This window comes from Equus przewalskii, chromosome 22 (genome assembly GCF_037783145.1).
Source record: "Equus przewalskii isolate Varuska chromosome 22, EquPr2, whole genome shotgun sequence".
In the NCBI taxonomy this organism is placed as follows: Eukaryota; Metazoa; Chordata; class Mammalia; order Perissodactyla; family Equidae; genus Equus; species Equus przewalskii.
In genome coordinates this window covers 3,806,297-3,829,161 of record NC_091852.1, presented here as the reverse complement: position 1 = coordinate 3,829,161, position 22,865 = coordinate 3,806,297, and the positions used below count along the sequence as shown (strand labels likewise).

The following is a 22,865-nucleotide window of genomic DNA, read 5'->3' as shown; positions in this document are numbered from 1 at the left end:
ACCTATTAAACACAAGCCTCGTCAAAATTCTTCCTAATGAAGACAAGCTGCTAGAGTGACATCATTTTAATACACGCGCATGTTCACTATCCGAGTTGGTGCAGAAGGGTCAGGTGAAGCTGTTTCAAAGGCTCTGCTTTGCATAAATCAATGTCTTCATTTGCAAACACACAGACCAAATTGCAAAGAACTCTTTGGTCAGAAATAAATACCTTGTATCATTGCTCTGCAGATATGAAGCCATGAATGGTGACATTCTAGCAATAACTTACTGATATAAAGGGAAATTTATTATACTTACAGGTAAAGGATAGAAATGAAGATTACTAATTAAAACCACACCACAGAACAGTTAATAAATTTTGTTCTGGAGTCTAAAGAAATAGATCAATGAAATAAGAAAACTGAGAAATTCTTAAGTGATTATCTATAAGAGAGTAGTATATAATAAAAGTTGCATTTCAAACCAATGGGGGAAAGTATGAATTTTTTAATAACTAGTATTGTGTCAAATAAATTAATTTTGGGGAGGGAGGGAGGAGTTAGTTTCCTTCCTCACGTTATACCCTTCCTCCCTACCCAATTCCAAATGAATTACAGTATTAAATATAAGAGGGTCAAAGTATAAGAAGGAGTGAATATTTATATAATCTTGGGGTAGGGAAGAGTTTCCTCAGCACACCACCATATGCTTTACTTATGAAAAAGGCTTGCTATGCTTAGTAGAGAAAAGATGAACACCAATAGATGACTGGGGAAAGAAAAAGCAATATATGGAAGAGAAAGAATATGAGTATTGGTAATCAAAGAAATGTAAATTAAAACAAGATACCAATTTTTGATCACCAAATTGTTTGAAAGACGAGCAGAAGGAAAGGGAGGTGGGTAGAAATTTTGCTAAAAGAATATTCACAGAAAGCTTATAATAACGTAAGTATGCAAACAAATGTCTAAAACTTTTGCGATATGACTAAGTATATTAGGAACACAAGAGAATACTAGGTATGCATAGAAGGATAATTAATAACATGAAAAAAGTAGGTCATAAAACCACATGAATAGTATTTTCACAAAAACTAAAAATTAAACACATGAAAAACTACACCAATCATATATTTGGTGCTTCATTTTCCTTATCTGTAAAATGAGGGCAATAACACCTACCCCTTGGGAGCAATTGTGAAGATTAAATCAATTAATACATGTAAAGCAACCGGAACATAGAAACTACTCAATAGATGTCAACTATTATTATTACATCGACATAAAAAGATGGGAAGATTTTACTTCCAAAACCTAAACAGTTAATGTTCTACGATGGAGCAAGTATAAATGGCTTTTATTTTCATTTTGTTTAAGTATACTTTCTAAGTTTTCTAAAGCAAATATCTTAAGTATACAAATAAAAACTTATGCCCCCAAAGCAAACTTTTCAAAGCAGGGCATCTAGATAGTCAACACCGTGAAAAACGAACGACACCAGTCAGACAGAAAGCATGCACCACAGTACTGTGGTATTTATGCTACAGAACGTCTGTTGGTCTACAGGCACATATCTTTGATATTCTGAACTGCACAAAGTGTTGAGGATAAAGCTATCAGAAGAAAATATAGATGGATATCTTTATGACCTCAGGTCAGGGAAGAATTTCTTAAAGATGACCCTAGAATCATGAATTACACGACCATGAAAACTAATCATGGAAAACCAATCATTTGATTATCTCAAAATATAAACTTTGGAGTAGCAAAGATAAGTGGCAGGAGTGGCAACAGACATAAGGTGAAAGACAAAGATATACTGGAGGAAGATATTTAGAATGCATATAATAATAAAGGAGCACTATTCAGAATAAATGAAGAACCCTCACAAATTAATAAGGAAATGATAATGGAACAGGAAAATGTGCAAATGATCTGAACAGGCTATTCACAGAAGAGGAACTCCAAGTGGCCAGTAAACATATAAAAGGGTGCTTAGCATCACCAGAGTCAAGAATATAGGCATTTGAACACGACTGAAGTATTGTTCCCTCATCAGATTTGCAAAAATAAACACTGCTGATAGTAGTGGCAATTATTTCAACCAACAGGATAATTTGACAATATTTAACTAAACTGAAAATGCACATATGCTATGACCTAACAAGTTGACTTCTAGGTACATGAACCCTACAGAATCTCTCAAACATGTTCTAGGATTAAGAAACTTTGTGCATTCATGTGATGGAATGCTATAAAGAAAAAACTAAATCTATATACAGCAACATATATAAATTTCAAAATAATTTTCTTAAATAGATTTGAAAAAGCAGGTTGTAGAACATTCTTATTATACAGTATGATGCGTTAAATTTAAAAATTCACCAAGGATACATATATTAAAAGACACATTTGTAACAGCTTAAAAAAGAACTGGAAGAGCACCTGAACTCATAATAACGGATGCCTCCGGGATTGAGGAGGACATGACAGAATGGGCCTGGGGATGGGAGTCAAAGGGGACTTCCACCATCTTAATCTTTTATTAAAAAAAAAGGAAAAGAAAATGTGAAAAAAATAATGCCAATTCTCTAGTAGATGGGTAGTTATTATATTATTTATATCTTTTTATATTTTTTGGCAAATGTTAAAAAGTCGGTTTTTTCCCTAAGAAAGGTACAGTACTAGTAGTCTTATTACTGTATCACTTAAACATGTAATTTCCCATATATAAAAATAAACCTCATCATACTTGAAGAAACTTCATATAAAAAGTTTCATATAAAAATTCACACGTAAAAACCCAAAACTACTAGAAATAAAATACGAATGAACTTTTACGTAATCTGGGGCAAGAACATGAAATTCATAAAATTGTGTAAGCATGACTTGAAACTACCCAGAAGCTGGCTGATCGAACTACTAAACTACCCAGAAGCAGATCAAACTACTAAAACAAACAAGCAAACAAACGTCTGTAAGGCAAAAGAAATCATAAATGAGGCTGAAAGAAAAATAAAAACAAAGATGAACACTCTAATTAAAAAAATACAAAAACATAACATGAAGAAATACAAATGAAAATGTGAAAAATGTTAGTGTTCAATGATAATAATAGAGATTCAAGCAGATTGGCAAAAAGACTATCCCAGTAAAGTGAGGGTACAGGAAACAGGTTGTGAATGACTCTGGGATCGTCGCCAATCACCATTTGGCATTATTGGTATCATTGGTGAAATGTGCATACTTTTTAACCCATCAGTCTCCTAACTGGGAATTTATCTCGAGGAAATAACTAGGCAGATATGCAATATTCACTATAGTGTTTTAAACAAACAGTTGGTTTTCAAACATGTATTCTTGAGTCAACTTAACGGGACAAGTGGGCAAGGTGCTTTAAGAGAGCCGACTGCCGCGCCTCCACTTCTATCTGAATTCTTTCTGAGAACGCCTTTGTGGCCAAGACTTTGGGCTGCTTCTCGGGAATCACACCAGTTCTCCTTTCCAACTCCCCTTTCACAATTTTTCTCCTCCTACTTTATAAATGAGAAGCATTATCTCCTCACCACCCAAATCTTAGTATGGTATGTTGCCCTGGAGTGAAACAGCACGGGGAGGCAGGGGAGGCAGGGAGGCACACAAAATGCTGGTTATCTACGATAAATGTGAATGCTTCTAATAAAAATCCAAGTGTTCAGTTTTTGTAAAATTACAGTGATAGCTGATGATCATCACAAATAATTTCTGATGATACATTACTTTATGATTTTGGTTATTCAATGAAAATATTCAGTGAAAACAAATATCTTTGTTCCCAAACTCTTAAAAAGCATTTCTATTATTTTTAATTTACTATCATAAAGACTTCTGAGGTTTCTCAATGTTTACCAACTATAAAAACAAAAGGATTAGGAATAGAAATGATAAAGAACACTGTTTCATTCCCGCAATAGGTAGTACTGATCCAAAGATACACGAATGCATGGGGAAAAATCACATCCATCTCATTAAATGAGGGTCACTTTCAGTGAGCAAATATAAAAAGTAATTTTTAATCAAAATTTGTAAATTTATTTTGATCAATTATATTATTCTAGTAATTGTAAAAACAATTTAGAAGAAATGTTTACATTTGAGACTTAAGTGTAAAAATCCAATTTATATAAATATTTTTGTTGCAGATAAGTATGATAGGCTGATCAATAAAATGCATGAAATATATATGATAAAAATATATTATCTGAAGATAAAATTCTTAGAAGTAAAACAAAGGAATTCAAGGAAAAAGGGAAATGACGTAAAATTTCTGCAATATTTACATTTCATTTGAAACATTTAAAGCTGATTCAAAAGTTTTATTTTAAAAATGCCAATATTTACCAAAAAATGCCCAGAAATTACATGCTTTGTAATGTAACTACGATGAAACATTTAGATGTCAACTTTAAAACATACGAGGAGATAATTGGGCTTTCCACATTTTGGGGGTGAGTATGCAAGCAAAAATGTTTTGAAGACATTGATTTACCAAATATCTGAAAACAGCTTGTCCATTAATAAAGAATGATTAAATAAATAATGGTATAGTCATATACTGGAATATCAAGAAGAGTATCAAAAAGAATGATCTATATTCACTGATAAGATATCCCCATACTATTTAAAAAAGTACTTCTATTATTTTAAATTTACTATCATGAAAGCCACAGATTTTTTTTTTTTTAATAATAAGTAGGCTTTAACATTCTGGTCAAGGGAAAAAAAATGGTTTAAGTCTCCGGCATCATGCGGGAGAAAAGATATCCACCAATCTCTTATAGCATCTCCAATTTTTGAGATTTCAACCCATGGGATTAAAACAGAATAAATGAAGAGATAGAGGTAGTTTCTTCTAAAAAGTTAATTTTCTTTGCAAAAAAGGGGAGGATTAAGGAATAGAAAAACAGTTTCTTGAGATTCTCATACTGAATAAACTGTTATATGTAAACCACAGTAATTAATTTAGGCATAAAAATCTGCCTTTATGATGATTTTGCAATCTCCACATACCCTTGTTTTGTTAAAAATTTCCATTACATATTTGTCAAATAAGTTAGAAGAGAGAAATCACAGCAAGGTTGGAGACTTTCTGCTAATTACAGTAACAAGGGTGGCGGTAACACACTAGGTGGTATGTGCCAGATGCTTTATGTATATGAAGTTAACTCCTACAATTGCTCTGTGAGGTGTCAGCCCCAATACTGATAAGGAAACTGAGGCACAGAGAGGTTAGATACTTTGACAGAGATGACAGCTAGTAAATGCTTGGGCTGGTTTTCAAACTCAAGTATGTCTGACTTTAAAGCTGATGTTCTTGACCATTCTCCCACTAAGTCTTCTTTATTCCTTCAAAATGAGTACACCTCCAATCAACAAAACTTACAGAACATCTAAGGCATTGTGTTAGCTGTACACATATGGGGAGAGAGGTAACAATGAAGAACAAGGCAATTCATGGAATTTTCTATCTACTCCTATCTCGTTTGGGAGTTAAGAACTACTTGTGGGGGGCCAGCCTGGTGGCGTAGTGGTTAAGTTTGTGTGCTCTGCTTTGGCAGCCTAGGGTTTGTGGGTTCAGATCCCAGGCGCAGACCTACACACAACTGGTAAAGCCATGCTGTGGTGGCATCCCACATATAAAATAGAGGAAGACTGGCACAGATGTTAGCTTAGTGACAATCTTCCTCAAGCAAAAAGAGGAAGATTGGCAACAGAAGTTAGCTCAGGACCAATCTTCCTCACCAAAAAAAAAAAAAAGAAGAAGAAGAAAAGAAAAAGAAAAAAAGAAAGAACTACTTGCGGCCTAGTGGAAAGGAATGCAGGCAGGCATCAGGATTGGAAAGAGAACTTGGCGAGTGCTTACTAAAGACTGCGTCCTTTAATCATCACAGCACCCTGGGAGACAGATGTTACTACACCAATTATAGATGAGACATCTGGAGCTCTGAGAAGCTAACGTCTTGCCTAAGGTCAATACAGCTGATGTGTGAGAGCAGGGGCAGTCCACACCACCAGGTTCTTGCTAGAAAACTACTTGTGAAACTATCTGTGCAACACTATGGAAAGGAAGAGCTCTGGGGAGACAATACTATGTACAGTTGAGAAATATTTCACATTTATAACAGAAAATAATTTTGATAAATTTATCACGGAGAAATTTGACAGTCTTAACAGCTGTCCTGTACTAATTTGAATAATTTATTGGAAAGCTAGATATTAACCACCTATAAATGTTTTGTTTCTGGTATAAAGTAGACATATTTATGGTAATAATTTTTTCTGTAGTAAACTTAAGTTTTACAGTTGCTCCAAAGATTTAAACAACCTGGAAGCCTTTTACTCAGAAGATAATTACAGAAATCCTAACTTACTGTCAATTGGTAATGCCATTTCTAGGTATATATCTAGCATCTGTATTTCCATCCCACTTAAAAAAAATTATGAAGTTATAACAAATTTTCCTTTCAAAGAGGTGTGACCTTCTCGCAGGAGCAACACTAAGGGATGCCGTCCAGCAGCATCAGTGTCGTCACCCCCACACTCCTCTGCTCCGCTCTCACCACAGGCAGGCACTGTTCTCAGTGCTTTGACACGATTTCTCAACATCCCTACAAGTCAGGGATGATGATGATGATGATTATTGTCCCCTTGTAACAGATGAGGAAACTGAGGCAAGTGGAGGCTAAGTAGGTTTGTCAAGATCACAAAGCTAGAAATCATGCCATGTAATCTGACTGCAGAGCTGATATTCTTAAACACTTTATCCTTGGGAAAACGAACATCTTGACTAAGCAAGGATCAGTATCTTTCCTATGTAAAATGTTCTGGAAACATCTGTTCAAGACTGAAGCTTGTAAGAGCAACACTCTTGGCTTGTTTACATATGGTAACTAAGTGACCCTCGAACTCTCAGAGGATCTGTGGGAAACTATCCCAGAAACAGCAAAGGAGTCTGCTTCTCATGCACTTTCATCTGCTGAAGCTGCTTCCAGAGGCAGCTTGTCAATCTCCTCATCCAACTTTCATGGCTGCTCTGACTGTCAATCTAATCATCTCACAGTTGGATCCATTCTCATTTCCTTTCTATTTGACTTTGGGGGTTTGCCCAATGGAACTTTCCTTGTTGTTAAGTCCATACCTTCTACTGAGAACAATTACAAACCCTCCCTGGACACAGCTGCCCCTCATTTTCTCACTGAGCCTCCTGCGTCTTTACCTCTCATGGACACCATTCTCCTTTTGGGTAAGGTGGCAATTTGAAGATTGCTGTTTCTCTTTGAATCATCCAACCTCACTCTGCATACCAACCTCAACCCCCATGCCCTTTAAATTTTAATTGTAAAGAGATTTCATGTCACTTCAAATGTTTTCCCCAATCACTAAAAAAAAAACCCAAAATAAAAACCATCTATAAAATTCACAGATCATAAAAATCAATGCCTAGTTCTGTTTAGATTATTTTAGATACTTGAGATAATTCATCTTGGTATGGACAGAAACAGAAGTACTTGAGTAACTTAACAATTCCATTTATTTTTCTCTTGTTAACAACAATCAAAGGAGACAACCAAACAATCCTCGCCTGGAGCTTTCTTGGCTCTCCCAAGCTGAGGTCTCAGAGCCCTAGCTGATCTCAGACCACGCTGGTGAAAGCAGGGAAGTGCTCCCTCTACCGCAGGGTGTAGGAGGCTGCTGAGGATCTGGGAGCGCTATTTCTCAATAACTGACACCTAATGGCAGAGAGAGCCTAGACTCTTCACACACTGTAACTAACACAGGGATCTCTCCCATCTAAAAGCAAACAGGGTTTGCACATCAGCAGTAAGACACAATATGTAAAAGCTGAGCATAAAATATGTGGGCTGTTTTACATTACATACAAAAATGTCAGGTTGTATCAGTGAAGTTGTAAAATTTAAAAAACTTTTCTCATAAACTATACATTCAAGTTAAAAAGACTACACATGCTCTATTTGCCCTCCTTCAACCCTACTTTACTGAATAAGATGAGAGAGAGACGGGAGGGGAGGGGAGGGGAGGGGAGGGGAGGGGGAGGGAGAGAGAGAGATTAAGCAAAGTTACTAATGGTGCCTGCAGGCCACAACTCAGAATGTTTGCATCAAGTTTATAGTTTCATTCCGTTCTTAATAAAAAAAAGCTGAAAAAGTTACTCAGTATGTTCAAATTACTTTGTTTTTTCTTTCCCTCCTCAATATTCTCCCTTCCCTTTCAGGACTCAACAGCACTCCAGAAACACCAGAAAAAGGCCTTCAGAGCCTCCTGGTTTCCCCTCCCTTTGAGCATCGGTCCACAGGCCTGGGGACCTGGTAAGGGATGGGGGCCCTGGTGCTGGGCACCCACAGCTGAGGTGAGGTTGCCTACAATTCCTCTTCCAGCGTTCCTCATCAGAACTCCCTGCAATGAGGTTTTCTCCGCTCCACTCCAAATAAATGGCTTTTTGCAGTTACCAGTGATTTCTGTGTTGCCAAATCCAATGCTTAATTCTCAGTCTACGACCGCACCAGACCTATGAGCAGGAGTTCGCACAAATGGTCAATCTCTTCTCTTTGAGGCACTTTCCCTTTTGGACTCCAGGACCCAGCTCTCTTGCTGGCTCTGCTCCCTCACTGACCACTTTTTCCTGTCTCCTTTATTTATTTTCTTCTAAATGCTTTTCCCTTTTCTATCTGGATTTACTGCCTAGGTGATCCCACTCAGACCAGGCCTTTATATACTATCTGTACACTGATAAGACTCAAATTTACATCTCTAGCCTGGACCTCTGCTCTCAATGCCAGGCTCATATATCCATTTGGCTACTCGGCATCTCTATTTGGGTATCTAAGAGGTCTCTTAAATGCATGTCTAAAACTCAACCTCATTTCTCCCTGCAGTCTGCTCTTCCTGAGTCTTTCCAAGCACAGGAAATTTGACCTCCGTTCTTCTAGCCAAAAATCGTAGTGTCATCTCCGATTCATTTTCTGTCATACTTTATCATCCAATCCATCAATAAATCATGTTGCAACTACCTTCAAAATATCCAGAACAGGGGCAGGCCTCACTTCCTCCACTGCTGCCACCCAAGTCTAAGCCGTCACCATCTCTCCCTGAACTGCTGCCGGAGGCTCCTCATTGGTTTGAGTCTCCTCTCTCACCTCCTCAAAGCAGCCATAATTCAAACACCACACCCTAGCTCAAAACCCTCCAACAGCTGCTCACCTCATTCAGGGGAAATCCCTGCCTACCAGTGCTCAAGGTGCTTTCTGATCCAGCCCCACCTACCTGACCTACCCTCTTCCACCCCACTCCCGTCACTCTACCCACTCCACGCAGGGATGCTGGAGGACAAAAATTGCTTTTAGTTCTGCTATAATGGTCCAACTCCAATTTCCCCTTGACTTGTCCCTTCCTTTCATCTGATTATTTGCTTAAACGTTCCTTTGTCAGAGAGGCTGCCTCTCCATCCACATTCTCTCTCCCTTTTCCTGCTTTTGCATTTCTCAGCACCTGTCGCCACATGAAATATTTAGGTATCTCTTCTGACAAAAAGAGAGAGTAAATGAGGTAAGGGCTTTGTTGTTCACGGCTGTGTCTTCAGTGTTTAGGCCCATAGCTTGTATGTAGTGGGGGGGTTTAATAAAACTTGTTAAGGGACAAATAAATGACGTAGCTGAGAGAATGGAGCTCAGGCCAAGAGCACCTTCTTTGCTTTGGTGCCCCGCAAATAGTCTCCACAAGGAGAACACACTGCTGACAAGATGGTGGTGATTTCACATCAGAAACAGAATGTGTGGAAGAAGAACTGATAATTAAAGGCTACGGTTCCTAGGGATGGTATAAGAATCACCTGGAACACTTAAAAATACAGAGGCCCAAGTCTAACCACTGAAGGATCTCAGTTAGGAAGGGAAGGCGGGGCAGGGCAGCTGTATTTTCAAGGGTTCCCCGAGTGATTCTGATGTCGGATCCCTGTTAAAACCAGTTATTCAAAGGAAGCGTCTCAAAGGGCATGTGGTAAACAACTATGCAGTAAATAAAACAACACACATTTGTTTTTTTTAAACCCACATACCTGACTGGGGACTCAAAAATACAGTTGTTTTTTGTTTCTTTTTGTCTTCATGTAAAAGCACTGCCTAAAAAATGAAATAGACTAGTTTACAAAATTGAAAGGAATAGCACCAAAACAGCCTTAAAACTATAACCATATCCAAGGAGAGCCGAAATTAGGCATGTAGGTGGCAGAACTTTGCAAGTTAATTGAAAAGCAGGACACAGAGGCAGGAATCTTGAGAGCAGGCCCTGCCACCAGAGGAGAGCAGGCCTCACGCACACAGTGCCGGGAGGAGTGAGGGAGCCAGGAGCGTTAGCCAGTAGGAAGGAGGCAGGGCCGGGCTGGGCACAGGGCTGCAGCACTCAGGAAGTGTGTGCTGACAGACACGTGACGGAGGGCTTCCTGCTCAGCTCTGAGCTGGGTTTACCTGGACAAACGTGCCAGCTGGTCTCAAAGGGCTAGCTGACGAAGGGGATCCAAACACACAATCTGATTTAGACAAACCTGAGAAAGAAATCAGCACTTTTTGTTCCTACTTTAAACTGAAAGCACTGGCCGTTTTCCCACTTCCACAGAAAGACTTTCTGCTGATGTTACAGAAGCTCCACTCAGTATATATCATGTGGACAAAAAAATAACACATTTGAAGAAATGAGGGAGCAGCACAATTTTCAGACAGGAAGAAGCAGCTGATTATTTTGAATTGCTGCTGGAGGAAGTCCACCCTACTCCAGCCCCACTCCTCCCGTCTTACTTTACTTTTCTAATATGATAACTACTTGACAATGTGGAACTACTGCATTCTGAAGAAACCAAGACTCTAGCGCTCTCCTTTAGGTTTGATAACACCCCGCCCCCACCCCAAGATACCCCCTCTCTCTTGGATTGCTGCCCCCCGCCTGCCAGAATCACTGCTGTATATTGAGCGGCGTCACTAGTAGACAACTTAGCTACTAGCTGGAAGGAAGAAATCCATGAAAGCTGGGGGAGCGCAGGGGCACTCCTTCCCCACTTGGCCGTACCAGAGAGGAACACAGTGATAATGTACTTCATGCTATGAGTAAACACAGACCTTGAGTTCTTCTGAGGGTAGCCTACAAAAATAATTTTGGTAAAACTTTATTACATCTTATCTATACTGTTTACAGTTTCCTCATCTGTAAACTGGGGACATGAATACCACCACATAATTGGGGCTGTGATGAAAATTAGATGAGATTACCCATGTTAAGGACTTAAAATAGTGCCTGATCCGGAGTAGGCGCTCAGTGAATGGTAACTGTTGCTATTTTCTTTTAAATACATTTATCTATTATAATCATAAAAGAAAATAGTTTATTCTGGTATATGTCCCATGTCAGGGCAAAAATGCTTGAAAGCGAATTTGTCTGAGCTCCTTAGAAGCAGAGCAAGCTATATCCTCCATAAACATTTAAGTCCTATTTTAAAATCATAAATAAATAATTTAAAAATATACTTCTTTCCATATAAGGCTCCTTTTTAAAAAAAATAAGGATAGGTGATGTAAAAATTTTGTCCTAAAAAAAGAGACACTCTTTTGCTGATAGAATCAAATGGAAGAGCGGTATTAGAGTTCCAGGAGCAGTGAGCACAGCGTAAGAATTTTAAGGAAACTGGCAGCAGTGCTGACTTTTTTATGCTGTCCACAAACATATACAACTGAGGACAGGAACAGAGTTACTGCTTCAATAAAAAAAAATGACTTCCGAGGGTTTCTCCTTTATGCTAGTCAAATTTCACCCACTTTCACAGGTTTGTTCTGAGAAACAAAGTGAGAGTGCATAAATCAGTTTGTAAATGGTAACTTATTACACACGCACAAGGTACCCTCACTTGTAACTGTCGGTTAGAAAGGTACCCACAATGGACCCTTCGCCCATTTCAGATAAAGGGCCAATTCAGACCCAACAACTTAGAGGGGCAGGACTTATGGATGATTTTCAACTATGGACTGATAGTATATTTTTTCTCATCATAAGAATAATCATGTTCACTGCAGAAAGTACTAAAATGATGAAATCCAAAGCTACAACCCTCTGCAAGCCTCCTCTGCAGTCAGAACCCCCGTGACCTGTCTACACATTTGCTCTCGTCCCTTTCAGGTAAGTGCATGTCATGCATTTACACAAACACACATGCGGCTCCCTGCACACACAGGGCGGCATCCTGAGATGCTCCGCCTGTTCCCCCCGGGTGGGCAGTGCTTCCACTTCCAAAGGGCGCACTGAGGAGCGGAGCTCATGGTGTAGTCTGCTTTCTGCTCGCCAAGGCTGCACTTTCTAGGGACTGGGGATGACCAGGTTTTCACTTCATTGATACTCTTAGTAGAAAAGTCAGCCAAATGGTTTTCAGAAGCCTCTACACAAAACTAGGAATAAGTGTTTAAGATGCACAGAGGGTCAGAATTAAAGGTGAGGGGGAGGGGAGATTTTGCTTTCTTAAAAACAGTAACTTTTTGAGTAAATGGATTTGTTAAAGAAACAAATTAAAATAGTGAAGAACTCTAAAAAAGAGATTTCCCTTGAGATGTGAGTGTAAACATCACGGTGTGATTGGTGAACATACCTGCAGAGCCTTTAAACTGTGGGCATTCCTTTTTAATGTGCCCTTCTCTTCCACAAATAAAACAGCGCTTTTCTCTTAAGTCTTTGTCGTCCTGCCTCTTCCATTTCTCCGCCGGTGGCCTGAGAAGTCTCTCTCTCCCCAGGTCGCCGGCTGCCCTCACTGGCTTGGCTTTCTGAGGGGTGCACTGTGCGGGTTTATCTTCCTTTGTTGATGCCTCCCTCTCTGTGTACTTGTTCTGAATTTCCTTGTCCTCTTTGCTTCTTTTCTCTTTGTTCTCAGGGTATCTTTGGTTCAGGGTATCATCCTGATCTCGCCGCCGCCTCACTCTGTAGAAGAAGATACAATACTAGTAGGAAAAAGTGAAACAGAAACCTAACAAAATATTAAGACCATTCCAGGTTTAGGAGATGAATAGAAATAGAAAGTATCAGGGAAAAACACACATTTAACCAATTTAGGTCCACCTTCTCTATTAAGTAGCAACCTCAGGGCTTAAAGGTGTAGTTTTTCTTTTTCATTTTCAAAATTACTCTAGTGCTGTAAAGCCAGTTTTTGCAATTAGTGGAACTCCTTGGTTCAATATCTACTTTGATACTGAGGTGATGAAACTCAAATCTCCTTGGGGGATTTCTTGAACCTTTCTGGTCCATTAGCATTCTTTACTAGGCACTGGAAATTTGAGATGCGAAACTTTAATTTCACAAGACAATAATGGTTATAAGGAGATTTATGTTCTTAAAATGTTAAAATCATTTCTTCCTTGCCCAACAGGACCAGTGACTATTGTCTGAATAAAAACCGAAAAAAGTACTAAATAAAAGCCTCAAATTCCAGATGGTGAATTATTTTTAAGCAGCATGTTTTTAAATGAGAATATCATCATCCAGTTAAAAATACTCCCCCCAAAACAACAATATGCCCCACAAGCAACCCATGACACACCTCCCCTCCACCCCCGCCATACCCCACCCTTGTGCAAACATCACCAGAAGCAAGCATGGTGACGAAGCTGAGTAGGTCACCATAGCAATTATTAGGGGTTAAACTGCATCCAAGTGAAGGGTCCTATGGTCCAGTAAACGGTCAGTGAGTCTAAATTCCAACATGACAGACTCCAGTTATTGTACACTAGAAGTATAATTTACATCCTGAAGGAATCCATGGTACTTGTCGTTGACTGAAATGATTCTGAACTTCTCAATGCTGGAAAAGGGAAGGATTTTGTTGCCTCTTTTCTTCCTCCATCCTGGGTGGAGAGGTTGCTGACCAAATGACTGAGTAAAGATTAGGGCCATGACCAAAATCAGGAAAGGGGACCAGGCCCAGAAGACTGTCACCTGTACACCTGAGTCATTCCTAGTCAACTGCACTTAAAGCCATGTTTTAAATCACTTAATTCTCATGGTAAAAAATCTTAAATTTATCTGAGAACTGGATTTCATGCAAGTTTACTTTCTGTTACAATAGAACCTCATTTAAAAACTGGTAAAATAAGAAAACAAAAACAAAACCATCCCTTTTGAACATTTACTTACTTTCTCCTCATAGGACAATCCTTCATGAAGTGTCCAATTTTCCCACAAATTCGGCAACATCTATCATTTGGGGCCAGCTCTCCTTCAGTTAGCACATCTGGATCAAAAAAGTACTCCTAGCAGAACAGAAATATATACAAATCTGAACTACTAATGCGACAACAAAACACAAAAGCTAACCAGATGTCTATCAGGGATCTTATATCTCAACACTGACATATCATTATGTTTAATAATTATTATGTACACTGTTTAATTCCAAATCTAAAACAATCAAGCAGTCTCATTCAGGGTAGCTTTATCCAAATTCACTTCTGTTTATTTCTTTTCATCATGCAGAACACTGTTTAACTTTATACTGTAAAGGTAGCTTTTTTTTAAAGTACACTTCTAAGTAAGAGCATTACACATCCCTGTGAGTCAGCTTTCCCCGGACTTGAGAGGAGCATTTTATGTTTTCTCATAAAATGAAAAGGCTAAGGCTAAAATGTAACGAATTGAGGAAGGTGATTTGCATCACACATTACAGAGAAAGAGAAAGAAGCTATGTGTTGTTGCTTTGCTTTGTTGTGGCTTCTGAGTGGAAACATATCAGGAGAAAGGAAAGACAATGGTCTGGACTCCAGCCTCTTTGCCATGGAAATTAAGGTGGGAACCAGCAGCATCGGTGGCATCACCCGGGGAGCTCACAGGAAATGTAGAGTCTTGGGCTCCACCCCAGACCTCCTGAATCGGAAACTGCACTTTAACAAGATCCCCAGGGGATCTGCTTGAACAAGTTTCAGAAGCACTGGTGCAGAAGATTGCCACAGCAATATCTAGCAAAAACCAGATGGACAGAGGTAGTCAAATGCTGACTGTGCCTTTACACCCATATGCTTAAGGTTCATTCAGAAAGTGTTTATTAAGAAAACTAATACAGGAGAAAAACATAAAACCCTCTAGTTCCTAAGCCCCTTTTCTCTCACTGAAATGAACTTTTAAAATGCAATTTGTTTTGTTTCTCAAGAGTGTTGTTCCATAAAAACCTGAATATTGGGTTTTATGAGAACGGACAGTTCTCCAGCACAGGCGGTACTGTCTCTCTCCTAGTCCCATTAAGGGATTTATTATTCTTTGCAAGCAGACTGAAAAATCTGGACTTCATATAAGGAGCATGGAGGATGTCCTTAGATATGCACAAACTGCGCTTGGCAGAGGCTGGCATGGAGTTGATGCTGGTGGAACAGAAATGCTACCTATATGTGTTACCAAGGAAAAGCAGCAACAAAATTATTAATTTTCCCACCCAAACTCCATTTCTGGCTATTTCTCCCTGTTCTCCTGATAAATAGCCCCAAAACAGAGATGTTTAAAAAAAGGTTTTTAGAAATCACTTTGTACTGTAATTATCTCAGCTAGACGCACCAGACTTTCGGAGTATTTAAGTTATTACTGAAGTAAGTGTACAAATTAGGTGCTTAATAAAAACTTTTAGAATTGGTTTTTGGTATTTACAACAAACACTTACCATTTTTGAGGGGTAGTCCTTTGGAAATCCTTTGACTGGAATACCGAATACTCTTCTACCATTAATAAATGCTTTCATTATAAAATTTGTCACTAAGAAGAAAAGAGTAAGTGCTCAATTAGATGGATTAAAAGGAAAAGAGATCACATTAATATTTACAAACAAAGAAACTTACTTTTCCTTGATAATCCAGCTCCAAGATTATGATTCAAATCAAAAGGATCTAAGAAAATTAATGAGAACAAAAAAGATAATCAAATAGGAAATGCCACTATGCATACATTAAGTGAGGCCTATATAATGCAAAGAAAGTGTTACATACTTTATCTTTAATAAAAGTATTAAATGACTGCCTTTTTAACGAAATTCAAATCTGTAATACAGCTAAGTAGTATATACTCCTAAATATATGCCAAGTTTTTCCCCAAAAGTGTCCATCAGAAAAGAGAGTGTTGCCTTATCTTTGAGTCCTTACAGATCCTTCATATTACGAGGAATTGCTTCATCATGAACAACCAAATGCTGTTTGGAGAAGACTTATTAGCCTGATATTATCTAATGATGCTGGCTGTGGAGGCACACAGAGGTCACAAATATACTTAAAACATTTTAGCACTGAATCTTTCTGCTAACCAACAAGCTTTTAATATCCCTTTAGAAAATAATTCATCACAGAGATCATAAAACACACTTATAAGATAAATTAAAACACACACACCTGTCCCACTGGCATGCCCATAGCTACCTGGGTCTTAATTTCCAATAAAAGCTTCAGATAAAGACTCCTATATGATCTCAAATGGCTACATCTCAAGCGTCTTGGATAGGGGTGTATATATATATATGATGTGTTCTGGATTATTACATGTTAGAGGACCCAGAAAGTGGTAGGAACGATGAAAAAAATGCTGATGTCAAAGATGTATGTGATACCTGAATAAATTGGTTCATGAAATAAATGGAGGTAAAGGACTATTTCTAAATCAAAATACTATTTTGTATATAATACTTAAATATGTGCAAATAATAATTCATAATTTAAACATTATGTGTAGATATTTACTTATTTCCAAAAAATGCCTAATAGCATATTCAAGAAAGCAAAGGAAAAAAAACCCAAAACCTTTTTTGGAGAACATCTCATTAGGAAAATGGAGGCTTGCGTTCATAGAGCATATACGAAACGAGTGAAGAAGTTTTAATAAGAGGCACTCTTCCAGTTGTCTGTTAAGCTTCTAGCGCACAATAACTGAGATACGCCATTTGGGAGTTAGACTCACTAACAGTTTCCTGGAGCACAGGACCCTTGCCTCAGTTTAACCCTACACTAATCATTGCTATGAGAAGGTTACCCTCCTAGTAAGTTTGGTCATGCTTTCTTCTAGCGATCGTTATGTGTGTGTGTTTGCAAGTATTTCTGGTTGTTTGCTAGGTGTAGTATACTACAACATTAGCTATTGTACAGTTACAAACACTACTACTACCACCATCACTGCAATTTCTCAATTCTAGAAGAGCTGCTTAAAAGTCCTCTTTCTGATTAAGCCTATGGCTCATCTGAAAGCAACGTAAAAATTAAAAGCAAAAGATAATGAGGTTTCAAAAATTAAAAACAAAATATTAATAATTGGCAGACCATACGAATTTATTGTGATAATGGAAAGGTTTAAGACAAAGTTTTATGTTTTTGACATGTGAGATCCTAAAAAGTTAAAAGCCTATCTCTAGCCCATTGTGATCTGAATTTAATTTTATGAACGTTCACAGTATTTTAATACCACCAGTAGGCAGAAGTAATGACAAAAGCATAACCTATATTAACACATATTTAGGTGATATGAGTATATATGTACCTTCAATAACAATGTATTTTGAAGTCCACTGTTTCTTAAAAGTTGTAAGCAGACTTTTTCTCCTGATGCTAATAACATGTTCTTTAAAATCAAATTCCTCTGTGTAGAAACGAAGAAGACCCAACCATAGCTGCCCAACAGATTCTGTATTTTTTCCATATTCTGGCCAATAGGAGGGCTAGAAATAGAAGGGAACAAAGATATCATGCTCTCTGTTAAAGTGTTAATATCAACAGCCATTTGCATCTCAGGGAGTAAATTTGCACTTATTTTAATTAAGTTTAAATACATAAAAATATAATTACATAACTTTTCTTTCACATTTTAAAATACCATTTACATGAGTTTATTAATCTCTACCTTATGACTCAGAGATAGGGAGGGCTTAGGGTTTTAAATGTCAGAGTTCAGAACGCATGTTTGTGGAAGAATCTGGAAATAAATTTAAGAGCCTTGGCGATGTCTGAATTATTAGGTGTTTGTAACTTAAAGTCTTTCCAAACTCTCTGTAGAAAACCACAGAGGAAATATTCGTTCATTTGGAATAAAGTTATCTAACCATTTGGAATTTTAGGCATTAAAATAATCTTGGATATAGTCCCTAGAAACTCACCTGGCTTAATAAAAATGTTTTCAACTTCAAAGAAAACATCTGTATATGCTAGTTTTTTACTCTCATAATATAAATAAATGTAATAAGTGATAACACAGTTGTTGACCATCTACACTACAGCATAGCAGAGTGAACTTTTAGTCAAGGATGTAAAAAAACATCTTTACTCTTAAAATACGTACCAGTTCATCTATTTGATCAAAAAAATAAATATTCCAGCCATCAACAAATATTTCAGGTTTCTTTTCACCTCTGTATATCTGAAATTAATTTTTAAACTATTAGTATGGATAACAACTCAATACAATTGATAGAAAAACTCGTGGAAAACAGTTAAAAAACTTTAACTACAGAACTACAGAATTTTAGAAACGGAAGAGGGTTCAAAGATCACCCGGCTTTACAGATGAGAAGTACAATTTCCTTTACGAATACCTCCTGAAGGACAGGAATGACTGGCGGGTTCCTCTGCTGGAGGAAATAGAGCACCATAAGCGTGTATGCATAGGACGACAAGCTGCCTCTTGACGCGTCACCAATGTCGCACATCTGGAGGGCAGGCACGGGGACAAAGGAAAGAGCAGATGGGTTTTCTGTTAAGTTTGCAGCTGTTCTACTATCACTAAAAGGAAGCTGCTTCTTTGGGCCCCAATATAAAAATGACACTTTCAAATGCTAAATATGCCAACAAAAGCAACCAACAGAAAATCAAAAACAAAACAAAACAAAAAAACCCCAACAAAGCAGAGGAACTATCAGTTACAAGCATTTTAGCTTGCTGGGGAGGGTTTCCCAGAAAGCTAAGCAAGCACTTGACATGGCTATAGTTCTTTAGAGAAAACAGACTCATGTTTTCAACAAAGTTTGCAGACACAATGAAATTTCCTGATAAACAGGAAGCTTTGGACTCACCTTTGTAAATACTTTCATGGTATAGCACAAATATTTCACTCTGGGATCAATGGCTGAATAAGCAGATAAGAGCCTTGTGTTATGAAGGGCCTGTTAAAAGGGAAATTACACCATTAGGCTATCAATTAAAAGAAAAGTTTTAAGCTGGAATATTCTGAAAAGGTTCACACTGTAATCCATTTTAGGATGAAGACATTTAGACTGAAACTAATAGTTCATTCTCCAAGATAAGCTTCATTAACTTACTAGCTAATAACTCTAAGTGACTGAGCTCATGACTCCCACTATGTGACTATGTCCTTGGTCTGAACATTCCTAGAAAATAAGAGCTATTAAAATAATCAGTTCCCTTTAAGTAGATGTAAGATTCCCCCACCCAGCTCTGACATTATTTAAATTAAACGCCCTTAGGGGCCAGAGAGGTCCCATAAAGCTCTGAGGCACACCGAGAGTGAGACCAAACTCTCTCCATCCCAAATTAAAACAAAGTTCATTCCAAACAAAAAGCACCTGCCACTCTGACCTCATTTTAAATGAACGCTAATATTAACTTACTTCTCTGTTACACCCCAGCCTCAAAACACTGCCCAGCACCTAGCAAGCACTCACAAATAACTGAAAGAATGAATAAGATGAAATGAATGGCTTTATTTTACTTGAGATTTTGTAAATTGAGACATTCATTCCCCTTAATCTCCCTAAAGAAAAAGCCTAGAGAAAATCTTACCAATGTGTTATACAAACTGATGTCCACTTCCAGCCCACTTCTCAAATGGAAGAACTTTACAATTGGCACCTTTGCTGTGGTAATAGGCAAGATGTTTCTCAGACCTAGGTTGGGAAATAAGTATCATTAAATACAGCAGCTGGGGATCTAAGATGCTCTTATGTTAACGTTCCAATATAAAATGATGTAAACCTAACTTTGGCTGTTTCCCTGTAGTCACTAGGACTAGTCAAACAATCCTCTATCAATTAACAAATATCTGGGAAGACTCTTGTGACAGAAACCAGGTGTTTACATTTGTTAAACACACTGGTTTCTGAAGTACAAGAATCAACAAGGCAGCCACTGCCCTCCAGGAAGTCACTGGATCTCGTGGGTGTAGGGCTGTCAGTCTGATAAACACCCAAACAAAGGAAACTACTACAGAGCCTGGATTATGCGGGCCCTACCTATTCTCTCCATATGACTGTATTTAATACGGAGAAAAGCCTATGGTGCAATCATGTGAATCCTCATGACAAAAGTTACTCATCATGGAGCTAGAAGTTATGACAATAAAAGAAAGGAATCAGCTTTAATAGGAGAGGAGGAAACTGCCTGAGCTGGGTTTTAAAAAAGGAGAACAAGAGGCAAAAAGAGAGGAGGCTGAGGGGATTTACTAGGCAAGGAAAACTGCACACGGAAAGGGTAGATGCCTGAAACAGAACAGCATGCTCAAAGAACTTCCATGGAATTGTGAAGGCTACAGAGCGGACCTGAGGAAAAGGAATAATGAGAAATAGAAGGTAGCGTAGAAACTGGGAAGAGCCCAAAAACAGAACATACATATTCTGCTACGAATTATCTCCTTAGAGGCAAAGAGAAGCCAATGAACTGGTCTAAGATGGAAGGAATCACTGACCACCTATGAGACAGGAACCAGCCTAATGAGACAAGGCCATCACAAGGCCCTGGGTCTAACAAAATAAGGCCCTAACAAGACTGGCCCTAACCAATCTGCAGACTAGGAGAATCAGACAGAGGCTGCCAAGATCCACATTCCATAGCCTCAGGACGTTCGTGGGCTTACGTATGCGCCCAGCACCCAGGAGTCCACTGAAGGTGTCCCTAGCCCCATTAGCATAGTAAAAATCACAGCCAGGTGTGGAGAGCTAGCATGCTATTGATACATGCGTCACATGAGATGGCATATTAAACAACAGTGCAGGCGTAAGGAAAACTCCACCTTTACATGCCCTGACAAGGCCCTCCTCCCCAGCCTTTGCCTAATGGAAGCCCCACAGTCCCACTCCCTAACGAGCTGGTCACCTGCCCCTTTCCTTTCGCACCGGTTCCCTTGTGCCTCCCCTGTGCAAAAGTCAATAAACTTTTATTTTTCTACTCCTGTTTGTTGTCTTTCTTGTCTTTCCATCCTGGGGGACAATAAGAATCCAACACTCCAGTAACACATCTATTTAGACAATGCCCCTAAAAATGGACAGATTGAGGCACCCGGAATAGAGGCGGGGTGACCATTATGAAAAATGATCTGGGACTGAACTCTCATGGTGTTATGGGAACGCAGAGAAGCAGCAAGACACGTTTGAGAGCATCTATAACTGGATGAGGTGGGGAAGTGGAGGCAGGGGTGATAAGGGAGAAGGAGGGCTCTAACAGTAAGAGCTACCACTCCCTGAGTACCTAGAATCCTTTACAAACATTCCCTCCCAAGACTAGTCACCCTCACCTAACAGATGAAGAAACAGAGACCCAGAGAAATGAGCTTGCTTAGGAATGTGCAGCTGGTAAACTGGCGCTGGGATTCCAATCTAGGTACGACTGACTCTAAACTTCTACTGAGGCTGATCTGGGAGAGGCTAATTAGCACTTCATCCATTTTGGTGATTCCAAAGACGGCAATGTCAACAACCCAGAAAGAGGATTCAGAAGGAAGAGTAGGTAATGGTGGCTGTAGCAGAAGGGAGGCAGTAGAGAGAAAGATAAGTTCTTCGGAGAGTCAAGTGGCGATACCTAGAGGGCAGATACACAGTGATCCAGAACTCAGGAAAAAGGTATGTAGATGACAGAAGAAAGTTCAGCAAAAAATGTCTGTGTGGGAGAGAAGATGTCTAACTTATCCTGCTGGGGAGGAGGGGCAAGGAAGCTCATTTTTACTGAATACTTAGCATACGCTAGCCCCTGTACTTTAATGCATTACTTTTCATAATCTTAAGTGCTATTACTGTTATTCCCACTTTATAGATGAGGAACTGAGTGTTTATAATGAGGTTGAGTGACTTTCTGGGATCACACAGCCAACAAGTGGGGAGCCAAGATCGAAAACCAGAGTCTGACTCCAGAAACCCCACCGGCGACTTTGCCATACTGCCTCTAAATAAGAGAGTTTCTCTCAACCTCCTTCCCATTCTAGGATTCGACAGTTAACCACCATGAGACTTACAAGCCTGTCCTCTGGGCTTTACTCACAGCACCATCATCCTGGTTCTTGTTTATCATTCTAATGGCTCCTTTTTCGGTGTCTTTTCTTAATTTCTACCCACAGAAATTAAGGCTTAGTCTTCAACTTCTCTCAAAGGATTCCTCAGAATTCTGCTTTATTCTTGGTGTCTCCTTTCCCTCTCTTCAAAGCTTTCAATGCAAAACTGTTCTGCAATCCTGACAGACAACTCCATATTTCTAACTGCTTGCTGGACTGTTAACTCTTGGAGATTATACCTTCCTAGCAAATTAAACACTCCCACACTGGTGTTCTCTGCAAGCATCCCCATTTCTCAAGTGACATGAGCCTGAACCCTTATTTCCTACTTATAGGTACCAAATCTAGGAAATTTTCCTTTTCCTTTTAGGGCCACTAGCAGCTGGTTAAGGTCATTCTGCCCCGTCATTTGGATTACACTTTCTCCAAAAGACTATACAAGCTGCCTAAAAAGCTTAAGTTTTGCTTTTATTGAGTTCCTCCCCTCCTGAAGAAACCTCAGTGGCTTCCAAATATCTACAGACTTCACCTATTTTCTAATAGTTCCCACTTGAAACTCTTCTCTAAACTTACCAATC

General features: G+C 38.8%; 1 protein-coding gene across 15 annotated transcripts in view; it reads right to left on the bottom strand.

Annotated features, from left to right (window-relative positions):
* Positions 1-22,865, bottom strand: part of TUT7 (terminal uridylyl transferase 7) — a 59,779-nt gene that overhangs the window by 1,187 nt on the left and 35,727 nt on the right. For 9 of the 15 annotated variants that reach the window (XM_070590178.1, XM_070590182.1, XM_070590189.1 and 6 more), the window contains exons 18-28: positions 19,812-19,915; positions 19,085-19,174; positions 18,608-18,721; positions 18,355-18,432; positions 17,560-17,737; positions 15,882-15,929; positions 15,707-15,798; positions 14,197-14,312; positions 12,662-12,987; positions 10,503-10,579; positions 10,094-10,157 (exon numbers count right to left, since the gene is read on the bottom strand). In XM_070590178.1, the coding sequence (XP_070446279.1) occupies positions 10,094-10,157; positions 10,503-10,579; positions 12,662-12,987; positions 14,197-14,312; positions 15,707-15,798; positions 15,882-15,929; positions 17,560-17,737; positions 18,355-18,432; positions 18,608-18,721; positions 19,085-19,174; positions 19,812-19,915 (1,287 nt within the window). The remainder of the gene's footprint in view (positions 1-10,093; positions 10,158-10,502; positions 10,580-12,661; positions 12,988-14,196; positions 14,313-15,706; positions 15,799-15,881; positions 15,930-17,559; positions 17,738-18,354; positions 18,433-18,607; positions 18,722-19,084; positions 19,175-19,811; positions 19,916-22,865) is intronic. The other 6 variants (XM_070590190.1, XM_070590188.1, XM_070590191.1 and 3 more) reach the window with 2 other exon arrangements.